Genomic DNA, 18,362 nt, shown 5'->3' on the forward strand with positions numbered 1-18,362 from the left:
AAACTCGCTTGATAGGAAATCGATACGAGACCGGCTTATTGTGGCGATACGACCAAATTATGTTACCATGCAACAGAGGGATGGCTATGAATCGACTGGCATGTCTGCAGAAGCGTTTACGGAGAGATCCAGAATTGGCTGTAGCAATGCAAGCAAAGATATCCGAATACGAAGAGAAGGGTACATTCGTCGGCTTTCGGCAGCGGAGAAAACAGAGAAGCACCCTAACGATTGGTACCTTCCGATTTTCCCAGTTACAAACCCTAACAAACCTGGAAAGTTTCGGATTGTCTTCGATGCAGCGGCGAAAGTCAACGGTGTTTCGCTAAATTCTTTTCTCCTTACGGGACCTGATCAGTTGGTATCGTTGCTCACCGTTCTGTACAAATTCCGCGAGTTTCGTGTCGCTATTGTAGGGGACATCCGGGAAATGTTCTTTCAAGTCCAGATGAAGAAACAGGACCAGCGAAGTCAGATGATTCTGTGGCACAATGGAGATTCAGAAACTGAACCCAAAAAGGTACGCGGTGGCGGTTATGACATTCGGAGCGGCGTGCTCCCCGAGCTGTGCACATTACGTGAAGAATCTGAATGGCAAAAGATTCGAAAAGCAGTATCCAAGAGCTGTCGAATGCATCAAATACGAACATTACGTCGACGACATGCTAGCGAGTGTTGAAACCGAACAAGAAGCAGTGAAGCTTGCTAAGGAAGTACGATTCATACATTCTCAGGGAGGCTTCGAAATTCGTAACTGGCTATCCAACTCCAGTGCCGTCGTCGAAAACTTGCACGAGAATAACACGAAGGAGAAGAACATGAGTTTTCCCGCAGAGATGGCCACAGAAAAGGTGCTTGGAATGTGGTGGGATACCACAACTGATACGTTCACATTCAAGTTGTCACCTAAGCACGATGTGGAGCTACTCTCTGGTGCCAGAATACCTACAAAACGTGAAGTTCTGAGGACGTTGATGGCAATATATGATCCGATGGGACTCATCGCCAATTTTCTCATCTACTTAAAGATCCTGCTGCAGGAAATTTGGCGCTCCGGGTGCGGTTGGGACGACGAGATCAGTGGCAAGCTAGTCGAGAAATGGACCACATGGATCGAAGCGCTGCCGAATGTTCGTCAAGTCAGCATCCCTCGTTGCTACCGAGTTATAACGTCCGCCGCGTCGACGAATAGGGTAGAATTGCACATATTCTGTGATGCTAGCGAGAATGGAATAGCTGCCGTATCATACTTCAGGTTCGAAGAAGAGGGTACAGTGGAGTGTGCCCTTATTGGATCAAAAACACGTGTGGCTCCTCTGAAGTTTCTCTTGATACCTCGCCTTGAACTTCAGGGGGCTGTAATTGGGGCTCGATTTGCTGATTGTATAATCAAGTTGCACCGTATTGAGATTTCTCGCCGTGTATTCTGGACCGACTCCGTGACGTGATATGCTGGTTACGTTCAGATCACCGACGCTTCAGCCAATTCGTGGCTTTCAGGGTCAGCGAGCTTCTCGATACAACGCAGGTGAATGAGTGGAGATGGCTTCCAACTAAAGCAAATGTAGCGGACGAGGGGACGAAATGGCAAAGGATGCCGAACCTTCAGCCTAGCAGTCGTTGGTTCCATGGACCGGACTTTCTGCGGCAGCCTGAGAATGAATGGCCTGGTTATAGTGGAGATCAAGGTGCAACCGTAGAGGAGCTTCGTTCAAATATTCTTCACCACACAGTAACAAAACCACTGGTAAATTTCGAACGCTTTTCAAAATGGAAACGGTTACTTAGGTCGGTTGCGTATGTTCATCGCTTCGTATCGAATCTTCGTAAGCGCGCCAGGAAGACTTCCATCGAGCTCGGCCCACTAACGCAGGAAGAGCTGAAGCTAGCAGAGAACATTATTTACCGGTCAGTTCAACAGCAGGCCTATCCAGGTGAAATCCAGGTGCTGCGCAATGGTTCAACAGAACACTCATGGGAGCGCACATTACCGAGAAACAGCCCGCTGCACAAACTGAATCCGATCATCGATGAGCACGGTGTCTTGCGAATGCGAGGACGTATAAATGCCTGCGATTGGGTTGATGAAGCCACCAAAAACCCGATCTTGCTTCCGAGGAAAAACTACGTGACTCAGTTGGTGATCGCCGACTATCACGCAACTTACAGACATCAAAATCACCATACAGCGTTGAATCAGATCCGATTAAAGTATTACATATCCCGTCTCAGATCAGAGTTTGATCAAGTCCGTAGAAGATGCCAACGATGCAAGATTTTTAAAGCAAATCCACAGCCACCAGCAATGGAAAACCTGCCGTCTGCCCGGTTGGTAACCTTCCAGCGACCATTCTCTTACACTGGAGTCGACTATTTTGGGCCGATGTTAGTGCTAGTTGGCAGACGAACTGAGAAAAGATGGAGAGTCCTGCTTACCTGCATGACGACCAGAGGCGTGCACGATTCGTGCATCTTAGCTCTACGCAACTTCATTGCAAGAAGAGGACCGCCGCTGGAGTTCATAAGCGACCGAGATACGAACTTCATAGGAGCTTCCCAGGAGCTGCACGAAGCCCTCAAGCACATTGACGAGGAGAAACTTATGATAGAGTTCGTCAGTCCTGTCACCAAGTGGACCTTCAATCCACCAGCCGCCCCGCACTTTGGCGGCTGTTGGGAGCGTTTGATCCAGTCTGTCAAGCGCACCATGAAAGATTTCGACCTTCCGCGTTTGCCATCGGATGAGATTCTTCGCTCCACACTGATGGAGATAGAGATGATTCTGAATTCAAGACCGCTTACTGACATACCATTAGATACCGACACTGAACCCCCTCTAACACCAAATCACTTCCTGTTAGGGTCTGCTGATGGGAATAAGCCCCCGATCATTTTCGATGACAAACCTTCTGTACTAAAGCAATCGTGGAAGATGGCCCAGCTGTACGCCGATAACTTCTGGAAGAAATGGGTGGTCGAATATTTGCCCACATTGACGCGTAGGACAAAATGGTTCCAGCCCATCAAACCCATCCAAAAGGGTGATCTAGCGTTGATTGTAGATGCGAAACTTCCGAGGAATTGTTGGCCACGAGGACGAGTGATCGAAGCGATCCAAGCCGAAGACGGACAGGTCCGTCGTGTAACCGTGCAAACAGGAACTGGACTGATGGAAAGGCCAGCGGTCAAGGTTGCTGTATTAGACGTCGGTGCAACAGGAGGTAAGCCAGCTGAACAACAGTGACGTACCGAGGGGGAGTGTCACAACCCTGCGAGATGCGACGCACCTTTGCGTTCAACATCACCCTTGTCTATGAGTTTAGCTCCGACCCTGGCTCGTTAACTGTCAACCACCCACCGGTCGACGGGTGACAGGCAGCTAATCGTGAGTAGCAAAAAAAGAGCACAGTTGAGTCAGCAGAAAGTTAAAGTGCATTAGCATAGGTGAGGTGTTAAAATTACTAAAAATTTAATAAGTTTTTTCCTAAAGGTGAATTAATTATCCTACTTAAATTTAGCTTAGTACTCACAAGGGCAGTGTCACGGTTGATTATATTATTACTTATACTTAAACTACATGCAAAAAGAAGGTAAAATCGAACATTGAATTCATGCAAACTTAACCTAACAGCTCATGCCTTCCACAGTAATTATACACTCACTACGAAAATAGTACGGATCGTTGCGAACTAGTACGGGCAAATTATCACTAGAAAGAAACTAAACGTAAGTAGTTAGCATGCTTTTGTTATTAACGAATATCTATGATGTATCCATGCCCAAGAAAAACCTAAAAACAAACACTTATACACTATAGCATGTGAAAACGATAAAACTAATTCGACATATGTATTCTCTCCCCAAAGGGATTTTATAACTCCTTCTCTACTTCACAATAAATATAAGAGTTACGAAACCGGAAAACCATACTTTCTATTTGTCCGATTGCTAGCGCAATAACGGGGTTCTGAAGCTAAAGTTACCTCCTGGTGTGAAGATCGTCGGCTTTGCTGACGATGTAATCCTAGAGGTCTACGGGGAGTCAATCCCCGAAGTAGAGCTAACCGCAGAACACGCGATCAGCACTGTGGCGGACTGGATGAGTGCGAGAGGCCTTGAGCTCGCTCAACATAAGACGGAGGTGGTTATCGTCAGCAACCGTAAGTCGGCACAACATGCAGTTGTACACGTGAGAGACTTCAAAGCGGAGTCTGAAGATTCTTGGGGTCATCATAGACGACAAGCTTACCTTCGGTAGGCATGTCGAATATGCGTGCAAGAAGGCTTCGACGGCTGTGGCGGCATTATCGAGGATGATGTCCAACAGCTCCAAGGTGTGCGCAAGTAGACGTAGGCCATCTAATCTTAGGTACGGCGGCCCGTCCTGGGCAAAAGCACTGGGAGTAACCAGTTACCTGCAGAAACTGGAGAGCACCTTCCGCTTGATATGTCTCAGGGTGATATCGGCCTACCGCATGGTATCGCGCGACGCATCCTGCGTGATAGCGAGTATGATGCCAGTCGGGCTGGTCATCCGGGAAGACGAGGAGTGTTTTGACCTACGTGGCACCAGAGGAGCCCGCGAGCGTACCAGGGTGACTTCGGTTGCCAGATGGCAGCGCGAGTGGGATAACTCATCGAAAGGTAGGTGGACCCACCGGCTGATTCCTAACATATCAAGCTGGGTGGGGAGACCCCATGGGGAGTTCACTTCCATCTGACACAATTCCTGTCAGGCCATGGCTGTTTCCGACAGTACCATCACATGTTTGGGCACGCGGAGGTCCCCGTCTGCCCTGACTGCCCAGGTGTTGACGAAACTGCAGAGCACATACTGTCTGTATGTCCTCGTTTCGACGTCGAAAGAAGAGCAATGCTAGACGTTTGCGGCCGGGACACAACTCCGGATAATCTTATTCAGAGGATGTGTCAAGCGGTGGAGAAGTGGAACGCAGTCTCGACTGCAACCACTCAGATTGCCCCCAGCTTGCAGAGAATCTGGCGCGCCGAGCAACAATCGACAAGCATGACTAACTTGTGATTGGTTAGTTAGAGCGAAAGTGCCGAACGCGGAGAAGTGTGTAAATGGTCTGCCCATTGTTACCGTATAAGGTAACAATAAGCCAACGAACTGACAATACCCCAACTATATTGCATCATAAAAACAGTACTAAATCAGAAATGTGAGACTTTGCATGTAGTTACCCTTAAGTAAAATAGTCAAATAAAAGTTAGAACGTTTCTTTGGCTATTTTTCTTTAACCATGTGAATACTAACAAAAATCGATTCACCCCTTGACACATATGGCAATCCGAGAGAAATTCTTTCGGGTAACCCAAACCCCGAACGAAAAGAGAAAGGAACGAAAAAGAAAAAAAACGATTGGAGATCGAGGAGAAGGTGGTTAACCGTGAGAGTGGAAAGTCGGAAAAACACAGTGCTCCAGAATAGTGAGGGAAGATAGGGCCGCGTGGGCCTCCTGGATACACCGGAGAAGATTGGTGAATCCCGAGTACATTTCGGCGAATATAACCTGATAATCGGTCCACCCATCCACGTGTCCAACCAAGTTTTATCCAGGTCAGTCAACCTGTGGATTACAGTCAACCCCGCTCTGTCACTATCGTCGTACGCCACCCAAATCTATTCCGGATCAGCAGCCCGCTGAATAGTGTCCATTCAGGTTCAGCACCGTCGGTGTGTCTCACCATTGTTCCGGGCATACGAACCCGAGAAACGACTCTGGGGTCCACCCAGGCTGCGCAACCATCTTCGTGTCCAACCTCAAGTTTTTCCGGGTCAGTCAACCCGCAGAATACTGCCCATCCAGATTCGCTACCTTCGGGAGGACCAATCCAGACCACAGGACGTTCCAACCGGTGAAACGCCTCTGGCGTACACGAAAGCTTCATCACCACCATTGTGTCCAACCTCAAGTCTGCTCGAGGCCAGCCAACCAACGCGTAGATCTTCTTCAAAGCTCAGCCAGGCTACGCAACCATCGTACTCCACTGTTCCGGGCATCCAAACCTGTCACAACCCTGAAGCGCCACGAAAGGTATGTCCCCACGTATCCTACTTCATGTCGCATGACTACTCTAAAGGTACCCAACGTCATCAAACGGCCGCATCGAACTAACATCCCAAAACTAACGTAACCAATGAACCCACAATAAATGATGTATAAAATGTACAACCTTTACTTTCTGTTTCAATGCCAAGCCCTCGGTTGCATGTCAGTTCGTCGTCTATCGTGTTGTCCGCTTCCGCTGCGATATGTTTCGTGTGATTCCCTTGAGCAAGTGTCTAGCCGACCCTGAGAACCCCAATAAAAGCAAAGAGAGCTAGTCAGGAGGACGTGAGGACGTCCGCTCCATAGACGTAGGGACGTCAAAGGAGTTTGTTACACCATGCAGAGGTATTGGCGCAGTGGGTGGCAACCGAGATCGTCACCTCGAAGCATGGCAGAAGTCTGAATGAATAGGTGTATGTATGGACTGCACCCGCCGCGCTGGGAGTAGCGCAGGAATGTTGGTTCCTATGACTACTGATACCCCGCGGCGTGGCAGAGGAGTGTGGGTGAGCATCCAAGTCAGTCTCACACGGTACGAAAGGAATGAGTTGAGTTTAGTTGAACTAGTCTCATATGGCATGAACGAGGTGAGTCAGACTCACATGGTATGTCAGAAGTGGGAACCTAAGCGAAACGTCCCACAAGGGATGCCAGAGGGAGTGTTAGGTCGAATGACTCGAGTAGTATGTGTCAGCGCGAACTGAATGAAAGAGTACGATAAATGGTACGATAAAGGTGGGCATACAAGTTAGTCCCACATGGCATGAGAAGGGTGGGCACAAAAGTTAGACCCGCACGGCATGAGAAGGGTGGGCACACAAGTCAGACTCATAGGAGCGTTAGCGTGTGTGCAAGCATGGAGTGCATGAGCATGAATCAAGGGTTTGGGTGGGCATACAAGTTAGACCCACATGGCATGAGAAGGGTGGGCACACAAGTTAGACCCACACGGCATGACAGAGGTACAACAGAGTATGTAGGGTGTGTTTGAGGGTGCGATAGAGCGAGCACCCAAGTCAGACTCGCATGGGACGGGTGCCTGTGTGAGCGAGAATGAGCGAGTACGTTTAGTACTGCCATCCCCCAGAAGTAGTACTGGGAGGTAGTTCCTGGGGGAAACGATGGTGGAGCCCAAGCGAGTTTAGTCGGTATTACCGGTATGGTCGAGTCTGACACTCCAGTACACTTCCGTGTGGTAGTTTGGCAACTACAATGCACGTGTACTGAGTTAGTGTGTAAATGCATTCTCCCTTGTAAAAAAAACTGCTGACTTACTCAGTTTACTTCTTCATAAATTCATTCAATTGATTACCACTGAGTATGGTAACTGCGCGCGAAAAAAACAAAATTAGCCTTGATTACATTGACATTTGGCGCTAAAAATGCCCCTCAATTGAATGTTGGGATTAGATCTACGCGTGTATTTATTCAAATCATCAAACATGTGTTCAGTTTTACGATTATTTAATAATTTGTGATATTCAAATAAATACTCACTGACCCATATTCATTCTGAAAATTTACGGTGCAGAGCCGAGCAAACACCAATGAGTCCCCGAAATACTCGCACGGAGAAGCGAAGCAGGGACTCTCCAGGAGAGCAGGAAATCCCAAAGAAGCAGCGGAACGTGCAAGATTATGCTAGCGTACTGAAGGAAGGCGTCAAAAACGGTGATTGGCAAACCGTGGAAAGAAGCAAAAGGAGAACGTGGAAAAGAAGGACCAGTAGAAGAAAGAAAAACATCGCTCTTCTTGTGAGAGGGTCAAGGGGGACGCCTTGATAGTCGAAGTGAGTGACAAGACGACATACGCAGCGATATTACGGAAGGTGAGAGAGGACCCGGTGCTCAAGGACTTGGGTGAAAAAGTGGTGAGGACTAGGCGTACTCAGAAGGGGGAATTGCTGTTCGAGCTGAAGAAGGATCCCACGGTCAAGAGCTTGGCCTTCCGGGAGCTCATTGCCAATTCCTTAGGTAGTGAAGGAACGTAAGGGCTTTAACGCAGGAGGCAGTGGTCGAATGCAGAGACCTGGACGACATCACTACGGTAGACGAACTGAGGGATGCATTGACCTCACAATGCACGCTGGGCGAAGTTCAGATGACCATTCGGTTGAGGAAAGCGAACGGTGGTACACAAATAGCAGCGATTCGACTACCAGTAGACGCTGCCAACAAAATGGTGGAGGTGGGCAAGGTGAAAGTCGGCTGGTCTATGTGTCCGTTGAGACTCACCCCTCGAATCACCAAACAGATGGAGCGATGCTTCAAATGTATGGCGTTTGGACACCAGGCGCGAAACTACAGTGGCCCAGACAGATCCGGTCTATGTAGGAAATGTGGTGGAGAAGGACACGTTGCTAGGGACTGCACGAAGCAACCAAGATACCTGCTCTGCAAACCGGAGGATGGAAAAGACCATATGACGGGTGGCTTTCAATGCCCTACAAGGCGATGGCGGGTCGAGATTAATGGAGATCATCCAGTTAAATCTCAATCATTGCGACACCACACAGCAGCTGTTGTGGCAGTCGACAACAGAAGCAATGTGCGACGTGGCAATTATTGCTAAGCCATACCGGATTCCTTCTGACAACGGCAACTGGGTGGCTGATGCTACCTGGATTGCGGCTATCCAAGTGATGGGCAGATTTCCTATCCAAGAGGTGGTAGAAAGTTCAAGCGAGGGTTTCGTAATCGCCAAAATTAACGGGATCTTTGTGTGTAGCTTAGGGCAGTTCAAATTTCAAAATTTTTCGAAAATTCCAACTCCCACATGTCTATTAGCATCATTCTGATAATATAGGAGTCCTGGCAAAATTTCAGGCAATTCGGTGGCCATTTAGGGGTAGCGCGAAGTCAATTTATGTTTATATGGAAATTTGTATGGGAAAAATTTAAAATTTATTCAAGTCTACTTACAACTGTCAAATCGTGATGAATTCAAATAAACATTCCCAACCTACCTTTTTGGAATCTATATAAATGAGACCTCCGGATAACACATTAGTTATGAGTAGATTGAAGGGTTCTATTGACAGTGTGAATATAAGGTAAATGGCTAAAATGGTGTAATTAGCCTCAACCTAGCAGTGGAAATAAAATTCAAAATTTATGAATTACCTACTGGTTGAACTCAAATAGATTCGGAGGTTGGGGATGTTTATTTGAATTCATCACGAATTAAGAGTTGTAGGGGAAGGGCTGCCTTTGCGAGTTTAAGAGATATCTGGAAAAACAGGCAGATAAGTGAACGCACAAAAATACGAATTTTCAGCTCTAACATGAAATCTGTGCTGTTATACGCTAGCGAAACATGGTGTGTATCAGTGGAGAACAGTCAACGGCTGCACCCCTTTATTAACAGATGCCCGCGGTATATAATTTGTCCCTGGTGGCCCCACTACTGGATCTCAAACAACGATCTCCCTCCTCGTTGTCACCAGAGGCCGATAGCAACAGAAATTCGGGATCGGAAGTGTGGCTGGGTCGACCACACTCTACGTAGGGGCGGAAACGAAATCTGTAAACAAGCATTAGACTGGAACCCAGCGGGACATCGCAGCAGAGACAGACCCAGAGGCTCATGGCGGCGAAGCCTCAATAAAGAAATAAAAGAAGTCGACCGAAATCTAACCTGGCAACAGGTTAAAGCGATAGCCGGGCAACGCTCAGGATGGAGATCTTTCAAGTCGGCCCTTTGCACCACCGGAGGTGTACAGGACCCATAAAAAAAGGGGAATTTGAATAAATTTTAAGTTTTTCCCATACAAATTTCCATATAAACATAAATTGACTTCGCGCCACCCCTAAATGGCCACCGAATTGACTGAAATTTTGCCGGGTCTCCCAGATTATCAAAATGATGCTAATAAACATATGGGAGTTGAAATTTTCGAACATTTCTGAAATGTGAACTGCCCTAGTGTAGCTGTTACGCACCCCCAAGGTGGACTTTGGAGTAGTATAACCGTATGCTGGACTCACTCACGGAGAAGCTGATCGGCCGATAACCGGTGATCATCGGAGGCGATTTCAATGCTTGTGCAGTGGATTGGGGAAGCAGACTGACTAACGCCAGAGGTTGCAGTTTGCTGGAGGCGCTGGCTAAGATGGAAGTAAGATTGGGCAACGAAGGTACCGTTAGTACATTTCGCAGAGATGGCAGGGAGTCCATCACACGGTGTCTCTATGGGGAAACATTATTTTTCAAAAACCAGTATCTCTAAAACATCCCCTACGTGAAAGTATATGCTCTTCTCTTTCATATAGTGGGTAAGCTAAAATGTTCTATTGGGGGATCTAGAACAATTTTTATTTTTTTTCACTATTTTTGGTGCAAACTCCATAGAAATCTCAAATGGTAGCCTAATCAACCCCTCCAAAAATGTATGGAAAAATGATCCCCGGTAGAACATTTTAAAAATGCACCTACGTGAAAGAGGAAAACCTATACTTTGCATCATCGATGTCACGTTCTGTAGTCCTTCGATGGCGAGGAACATGAACTGGAGAGTTTGTGGAGAATATACCCAAAGCGATTACCAGGCGATCCTATATAGTGTTGGAACACGATCGCCGACGGTACGACGGGAGATAAGGTCTAGTTGGCGAAGATGGAAGACGAAGGACTAAGGATCTTTTTGTCGAAGCACTTCGAGCGGACAACGACGCTACAAACCTTAACGCAGACCAGCTGACGGAAACGCTAGCGAGGGTTTGCGATGCGACGATGCCGAGGAAATTGGAGCCAAAGAATAACCGGCGGCCAAGTTACTGGTGGATCGAAAATTTTGCCAACCTTCGCGCTGCCTGCCTCAGAGCTAGGAGACACTTTCAGAAGAAACGGTCTGAAATGGTCAGAGAGGAACGAAAGATAGTTTTTCGTGAAGCTAGAGCGGCTTTCAAACGGGCGATCCAAATCAGCAAGTCCAACTGCTTGAAGGAGTTGAGCCGGGAAGCTGACGCTGATCCTTGGGGTAACGTTTATCGAGTCGTGACAAAGAAGATCAGGGGTCCTGCGACGCCAGCCGAAATGTGTCCGGACAAGCTGAAGATCATCGTAGACGGCCTTTTCCCGCAGCATGGTTCTACGACGTGGCCGCGTACGCCGTACGAAGATGAAGACCGAGTGACCGCTGCAGGTATACAAGTCTCCAATGACGAGCTATTATCAGTGGCGATAGGTTTGAAGATGAAGAAAGCTACGGGTCCGGATGGAATTCCAAATATGGGTCTAAAATCCGCGATTTTGGCGTTTCTGGACCTGTTCAGGATGATGCTGCAGAAGTGTTTAGTAGATGGTAATTTTCCGGATACGTGGAGGGTCCAGAAACTGGTGCTGTTGCCGAAACCAGCCAAAGCAAATCGTATAGGCCCATATGTCTGCTGGGTACACTGGGGAAGCTTCTGGAAAGGGTTATCCTTAATAGGCTTACACAGTTCACGGAGGGTGAGACTGGCTTATCGAAAAAACAGTTCGGATTCCGTAAAGGCAGATCGATTGTGGATACAATCAGGACAGTCATTGAAGATGCAGAGAGGGCGTCCAAGAAGAAGAGGAGCGGCAATCGGTTCTGCGCGGTAGTGACAAATGACGTCAAAAACGCGTTCAATAGTGCCAGCTGGAAGGCCATCGCCAACCTGGATTAATGGAGCAAGCAGCAGCTGGCTCATCACAAAACGGAAGTGATGCTGGTCAGCAACTGCAAAGTAATTCAGCGGATGCATATAACCATCGGAGAGCACGACATCCCGTCGTTGCGGACTCTGAGACATCTAGGTGTGATGATTGATGACCGGTTGAACTTCGACACCCACGTGGACTATTCTTGTGAAAAGGCGGCTAAAATGATGCGTTAGCAAGGATCATGCCGAACGTCGGCGGTCCGAAAGGCAGCAGTAGGCGTCTTCTTGCGACAGTATCATCCTCGATACTAAGGTACGGAGTTCCAGCCTGGGGAGCTGCGCTCAAGACGAAACGTAACCGGAGGAAGCAGAATAGCGTGTTTCGTCTAATAGCCATTCGAGTCGCGAGTGCGTACCGAACTATTTCGTCGGAGGCAGTTTGCGTTATCGCAGGGATGATTCCAATCTGCATAACCTTAGCAGAGGATATCGAGTGCTACCAACGGAGGGATACCAGAAATGTGACGAAGGCGGTGAGACTGGACTCTATGGTAAAGTGGCAGCAGGAGTGGGACAATGCGGATAATGGAAGGTGGACCCACCGGCTCATCCCCAATGTGTCGACGTGGGTAAACAGGGAGCATGGTGAGGTGAACTTTTACCTTACACAGTTCCTGTCTGGACACGGTTGTTTCCGCCAATATTTGCACCGGTGTGGCCATGCGTCATCGCCATTCTGCCCGGCGTGTATCAACGTAGAGGAGACTCCAGAGCACGTGATATTCGACTGCCCGAGGTTTGCGGAGGCACGTAGAAGAATGCCTGCCATAAGGGCGGACAACATCGCAGAGCGAATGTGTCGCGATGAAGGTACGTGGAATGCGATAAGCAGAGTCGTGACGCAAATACTGTCAGAGCTGCAGCGTCGATGGAGAAGGGACCAGCAAGTAAGCGTCGGTTTGGAGGGAAATCCAGCACAGTGAGCAGTGTTTGGTCTCGTGTCGTCGCTTCCACGGGTCTTCCGATGACAATTGATCGCCAGCTAAGGGTTTTGTACTTAGCTGGTAGTGCAGCCTGGGCACTGTTGTCCTTCTGATATCAGCTAGGGGGTGCGACCAAAGGGGACCATCGTCCCTTACCCCTAATCCCGAGGCGTTAACCGACCCGTGCCGAGGAAATGCATGGCCAGGGGAGTGAAACAATGAGCTAGGCCTTTAACGGAGCCTGTGGGGTACCTGGGCACCCTCCACAGTAATTGTCCCTTACCACGTCGTGCTGGGCTCTGGCGTGGTGGACTTCTTTTCCCAAGCAACTCGTGGGACCAAAATGGAAAACCAAGCAATTTCTTCTTCAATTAGTGATAGTAGTGTAGGCGACAACCCCCTCGCAAGAGGTGGGTTGTTCAGGTCTCCGCCTAGGAGACCAGAGGCAATAGTCGGCAGCTCGGTGTGCAGTACCAGCGTGGGTCACTTAACCTTCTGCTCGGCTACGCCGGTAGAGGTTATAGACGGCCCATCCCCAGTAACATTTTGGATTTATACTGGATTTATAACACTCTTGTAGAGTAAATTATGGTCTTCAAGAGCGTTATAAAACTTAAAATGTTACTTGGGATGACTTGTGAGGGCGATGAACCGCAAACGCGATGGGCTTTCGGCCTTCGAGGTGGCGACGGAACAGCTGGACCCCATCATCGACTTTGCGTCATCGAAGCATAATATCAGCAAGGACCTCAAGGGGAGCTCAGTTGGCAACCGCTTCTCGTGCGCGATAGTCGTGTTTTCGGATAGCTCGCATACGTTTTTACGGTGAATAGCATTTTTTGTGGATCCTGTCGCGAAACAATTTTGCGTCGTCGCAAAATGTCATCGAACAGGCGAAACACACTGGTCGTCGATTTCGGTGTTCTTCCGAAACGACCTACGCTAGAGCAAGTGAAAGAAGTCATCGAGGTTGATCTTAAGCTCAAGATGGTGGATGTCAGAAATATTCAACTGCACAACTTGAGAAACTGTGTACTCATCGAGCTGAACGATGCAGGCTTGGCACTACGGCTGCAAAAAAAAACATCATCTCCTACACACATTCCGATGCCAGGGTGTGAAATATTCTATCCCTGTGTATGTAGATGGCCCCATCACCACGGTTAGGCTTCATGATCTGCCACCATGTATGTCTAACACAACCATCACCCAACACATGGAGCAATATGGAAAAGTGATCTCCATTCAAAACGAAGTGATACCAAACGGTGTCAGAGTGATACGAATGAGGATGGAGGTACAAATACCATCGCGTATAGTAATAGAAAACGAATCTACACTCGTAACTTTCCGAGGCCAAAGTAAACAAGTGACACCGAGCGGAGGATCTGAGACTCAGCAAGAAAAACGAACAGTTTCAAACACCACCGAACGACAGAGCAAAGACGTGGACGAAAATTGCAACGATACAGCTGAAGCTACCCCGCATGCGGCAGATCTCAACTCAAGCGACAACGAATCTAATGATGATGATGATGACGCACACATCGACCCACAGCCCGGAACCACAGCAAAGAGGCGGTTGTCGACTGGGACAAATGAATCGAATTCGAATGAGGCTAGATGCGAACAAGATCGGAAGAGATCGTGTGGCAATGACTGCTGCCTGGACGAACTACAGCACACCGAAGAGAATCTTCCCGATCTAGGATGGAAAGTGTACAACACTAGGTCGAAGAAAAAATGAAATGTATTGTTCGAAAATTATATCGGGAAGGGGGGAATTTTTTTGATTCGACATGAATGCACTCCAGCAGTGTGAAATGTCGTTAATAAAAACAAACAAACAAACAAACATCAAGGGGAGCTTGCTGAAACTTCAAAAGTCGATGTTGGACGCCAAGCTGGAGAAGGCGGTCAGGACGGCCAAGTGCAAACCCGTGAAATCCGTGGAGTCAAGGTCTATCCAGACTGAGGCCCAAGGATTCGCGGACTCGGGCAAGGTCGAATCGACCGAGGGCGTGCCAGCGAAGACGGTGGTGCCAAAATTTACCCAGACTGAGGCTCAAGTATTCGCGGGCACGTCGGGGGTGACTGCTCCAACGGAGCAGACACAAAAACGGGGGAGACAGTCTCCAGGGGATGAGCTCCCTAGGGGCCGCTCCAAAACGCGGAGGGTTACTACCCCGAACAAGGGTAATGGGGCTGGGAAGCTGAACCCCAGCAAGGTACCTCCAAAACCAGGGGAGGAAGGACCTAGAAAGGTCCGTCCTCCCAGGAAAGACGGTGGTCAGGGGTTACGGCAGGCTGAGAGTTCTCAGCCGCCCCAGACCAGGGAAATAGAGGAGGATGACGCCTCCTGGACCTGGTCAAGAACAAGAAGAAACCGAAGACGTCAAGGGCCGTTCGTCTACGGAAAGGTCCGAGAGGGACACATGTAGCATTGGTTCGACTATCTGCAGCGGACGCCTCCAAGGTAGTCAAGTTAGGGATCGTCAAGGTGGGATGGTCGTTGTGCCCTGTGGGCATATACGAGCAACCCGAAGTTTGCTTCAAGTGCCTGGAACCAGGGCACAAGCAATGGGACTGCAAAGGCCCAGACGGAAGCAAGCTCTCCCGACGCTGCGGATTGGAGGGACATAAGGCACAATGCTGCACGAACCCTCCCAATTGTTTGATTTGTTCCAGCAAGGCTGCGAACAGCAAGCACCCCATGGGGGGTTCGATATGCCCGACGATTAAGCGAGCTGCAAAATCACAGCGCAGGAAACGCAGCTAAACCTGAACCACTGTGATGCAGCCCAGTAACTGCTGTGTCAAACAGTTGCTGAATGGGGGACGGATATCGCCATCATAGTAGATCCTTACCGGGTACCAGCCAGGAACGATAATTGGATCACCGATAGGTCTAAAATGGCGGCGATATGGACAACGGGGAAATACCCAGTCCAAGAGTTGGTGTCTTCGACACACGAGGGTTTCGTCATTGCCAAAGTCAACGGGGTCTTCTTCTGCAGCTGCTATGCGCCTCCTTGATGGTCGATCGAGCAGTTCGATCGTATGCTAGATTGCTTGATGGCTAACTCGATGGGGCGTAGGCCGGTGGTGAAAGCGGGAGACTTCAACGCTTGGGCCATGGAATGGGGAAGCCGTTCCGCGAATCAACGGGGACAGATCCTGCTGGAATCACTGGCCATGTTGGATGTGGACTTGGCTAATGGGAGGCCACCGGCTTACTGGTGGACTCAAGCAATTGCGAACCTGTGTAACCGACGGTTGCAAATTATAGCTTGCAACTCCATCTCAAGCACATTTAATTACCATCCAAAGATGACCCTGCCTAATATGCTCATGGAGAAACATTAAAATATCTCACTCTCCCGAAATGATCCCACTTCCCCAGCCACTCAAAGCTTCATCGAATTTGTCGAGCAGTAGTTTGAGCGCCGGCAAAAGATTCTTAGCCGATGAGGCGTCCGGTATGGGGTATAGTACTCACGTTTGTGCACTTACACTTTTACGACAGGCTCGGGTCAGGTCGTATTTCTTATGGGAAATTTTGGAATCGCTAGCTCAGCTTTTAGCTCTGTCCAACTTCTTCTGTTCTGGATACTCAAGCGAGTAGCAAGTGCGCGTCGTGAAACGTTAAATTAAAGTATGCTATATGTGCAATCTACTACTTAGTGGAATTAATTACAATTTGTATGCTTTTTGAACTATTATAGGTCTAGAACAGGAGATATTAAAATATTAGTAGCGTGTTAGTGGCAAAAACCTTGATTATTTCTAGTGGTTAGTAGGGTAAAAGACCCAATAGTGAAGGAACTAAGCACGTTCCACCACTATTTTTTGGTTCACACCAAGCCTATACTTCATTTCACTTACCTCAAGGGTGCACATGGAAGATTATTAATTCTATTTGATCTGAAAGGGAACCTAATTGCAGCAGCGGAGACGAGCCAGCCTCGGGCTGAAAGTCTCCTTAATAAAGACACAAAAAAAAAATTGCAGCAGCATCCATCATTGTTACCTAAAATGGTACCTCCAATTATTGGTGAAGTGTTCCAATAGTTGCGGTATTTTTTAATTCGTGTTCCTATAGTTGCGAATCCCATTGTTTTCATATGGGACTCGCAACTATAGGAACACTACCACAACTATTGGTGCAAAGCAGAGAAAAGGGAAAGATATTTTAGTGATACTTTACCAATTTAGATGCAATTCTCAACCTGTTTTCCTGTATTTCGTGTAATGACAGGTCAACAAATTGATAGACTATATGGGTTGCTGCGACAAATACGTAGATTGTGTAAAAACAACACTACCGCAACTATAGGAACACCCACGACTATCGGAACTTTCACCCTATTGTTAGATGATAATGGTGTGATTATGTCTAAATATCTAATTGCTTTGTTGCGGTAGGGTGCCGTTGTATCAAAATACCCAAACTCCAAGCTGCGCTACTGGATTAAATTGTAAAAGAAGAAAAAGGTAAATTTCCAAAAACCCTGAAAAATTGTAAAGCCCGATGTTATCGGAATTCGATTCGGGTTAGAAAAACATGTGGCGTGGTGTACTAATAATTGTGGACGCCTATAGGGTCCACACAGGGTCTTTTTCTTTCTGCCTAAATCTCTAGCGTCTGGCAACCGCAGCCATTGTGATTTTGTGGAACCGATCCAACGAGCAGGTGACCGCTTGTGTCTCGGGACAAATCTGAGACCCCACCCAGCCATCCGTCGGCAACCACTCTGTAGCTCAGGGCTCCAGCAACGAATTGCTCTCGCGGTGCGTGACCGCAAGCGAGACTCTCCTTAACTCCAGCAGTTCTTCATCTCCATTGAGCTTGGGTTGCCAGTAAGGGTTAAAAATCCAGGACTTACGATCCGCCGAAATGGTCGTGACTCCAAGAGCAGCAGTAAAGTAGTGTCCACCACGCCAAATGCCCCAACATCAGACCTAAGAAATAACCGCAAGTACTAATGTGACGTCACTAGTTTTAAGTTAATGGCCAAAACAAATAACTCAAAACAATTATGTAAAACACAAAAATTAGCATGCAAAATAATTATGTAGTTTAAAAGCATTCCGGAGAGTTCTTGATTTCACTAGTAAAATTCATTTCGTTAATCCCGTACCCAGTACTGAGGGTGTTCAGGCCGCTCTCACTTCCGTAACCATTCGGCGAGTCTTTCGACAGAGTAGCTTTTGAGCCATTTAGTATCCCTAAGACCCCATTCGGGAGTATTATCTTTACGCTGTATTTACGGATTTGCCCTAAGAGTGAGTTCCTATTGAAGACAAACAGGTGAGTTGTATTGATTGTAGAACCGGTTTCCCCTTCTTTCGACCCTGGAGATATTTGCATTCTCTCAGCAGAGCATAGCCCAAGGGGGTTATACCTGCCCCGCGCCTGCCTACGGGCAAGGAGGCGGATGCAGCGAGCACGCACAAAAGAGGAGCGTGTTGAACGACGGGTGGCGTTCGTAGCTGCTAGAGCCGCTCTGAGATTAATTCAAGCAAAAAAGCCTGCTTCGAGGGCCTGTGTCAAAGTGACAACGTGAATCCATGGGGCGACGCCTATAGGGTCGTAATGGCCAAGACACGTGGGGCGATGGCCCCTACAGAGCAGTCGCCAGAGATGCTGGAGAGGATCATCGCGGGGCTCTTCCCAC

At 48.2% G+C, this 18,362-nt stretch overlaps 1 protein-coding gene across 1 annotated transcript; it reads left to right on the forward strand.

Annotated features, from left to right (window-relative positions):
* The first annotated feature begins 491 nt into the window (after positions 1 to 491).
* On the forward strand, positions 492 to 6,140 carry LOC134222061 (uncharacterized). Its single transcript, XM_062701212.1, has 3 exons — positions 492 to 1,255; positions 1,501 to 3,221; positions 5,791 to 6,140. Exons 1-3 carry the CDS (start codon positions 492 to 494, stop codon positions 6,138 to 6,140), a joined length of 2,835 nt encoding a protein of 944 aa, XP_062557196.1.
* The last annotated feature ends 12,222 nt before the right edge of the window (positions 6,141 to 18,362 follow it).

This window comes from Armigeres subalbatus, chromosome 3, assembly GCF_024139115.2.
Source record: "Armigeres subalbatus isolate Guangzhou_Male chromosome 3, GZ_Asu_2, whole genome shotgun sequence".
In the NCBI taxonomy this organism is placed as follows: Eukaryota; Metazoa; Arthropoda; class Insecta; order Diptera; family Culicidae; genus Armigeres; species Armigeres subalbatus.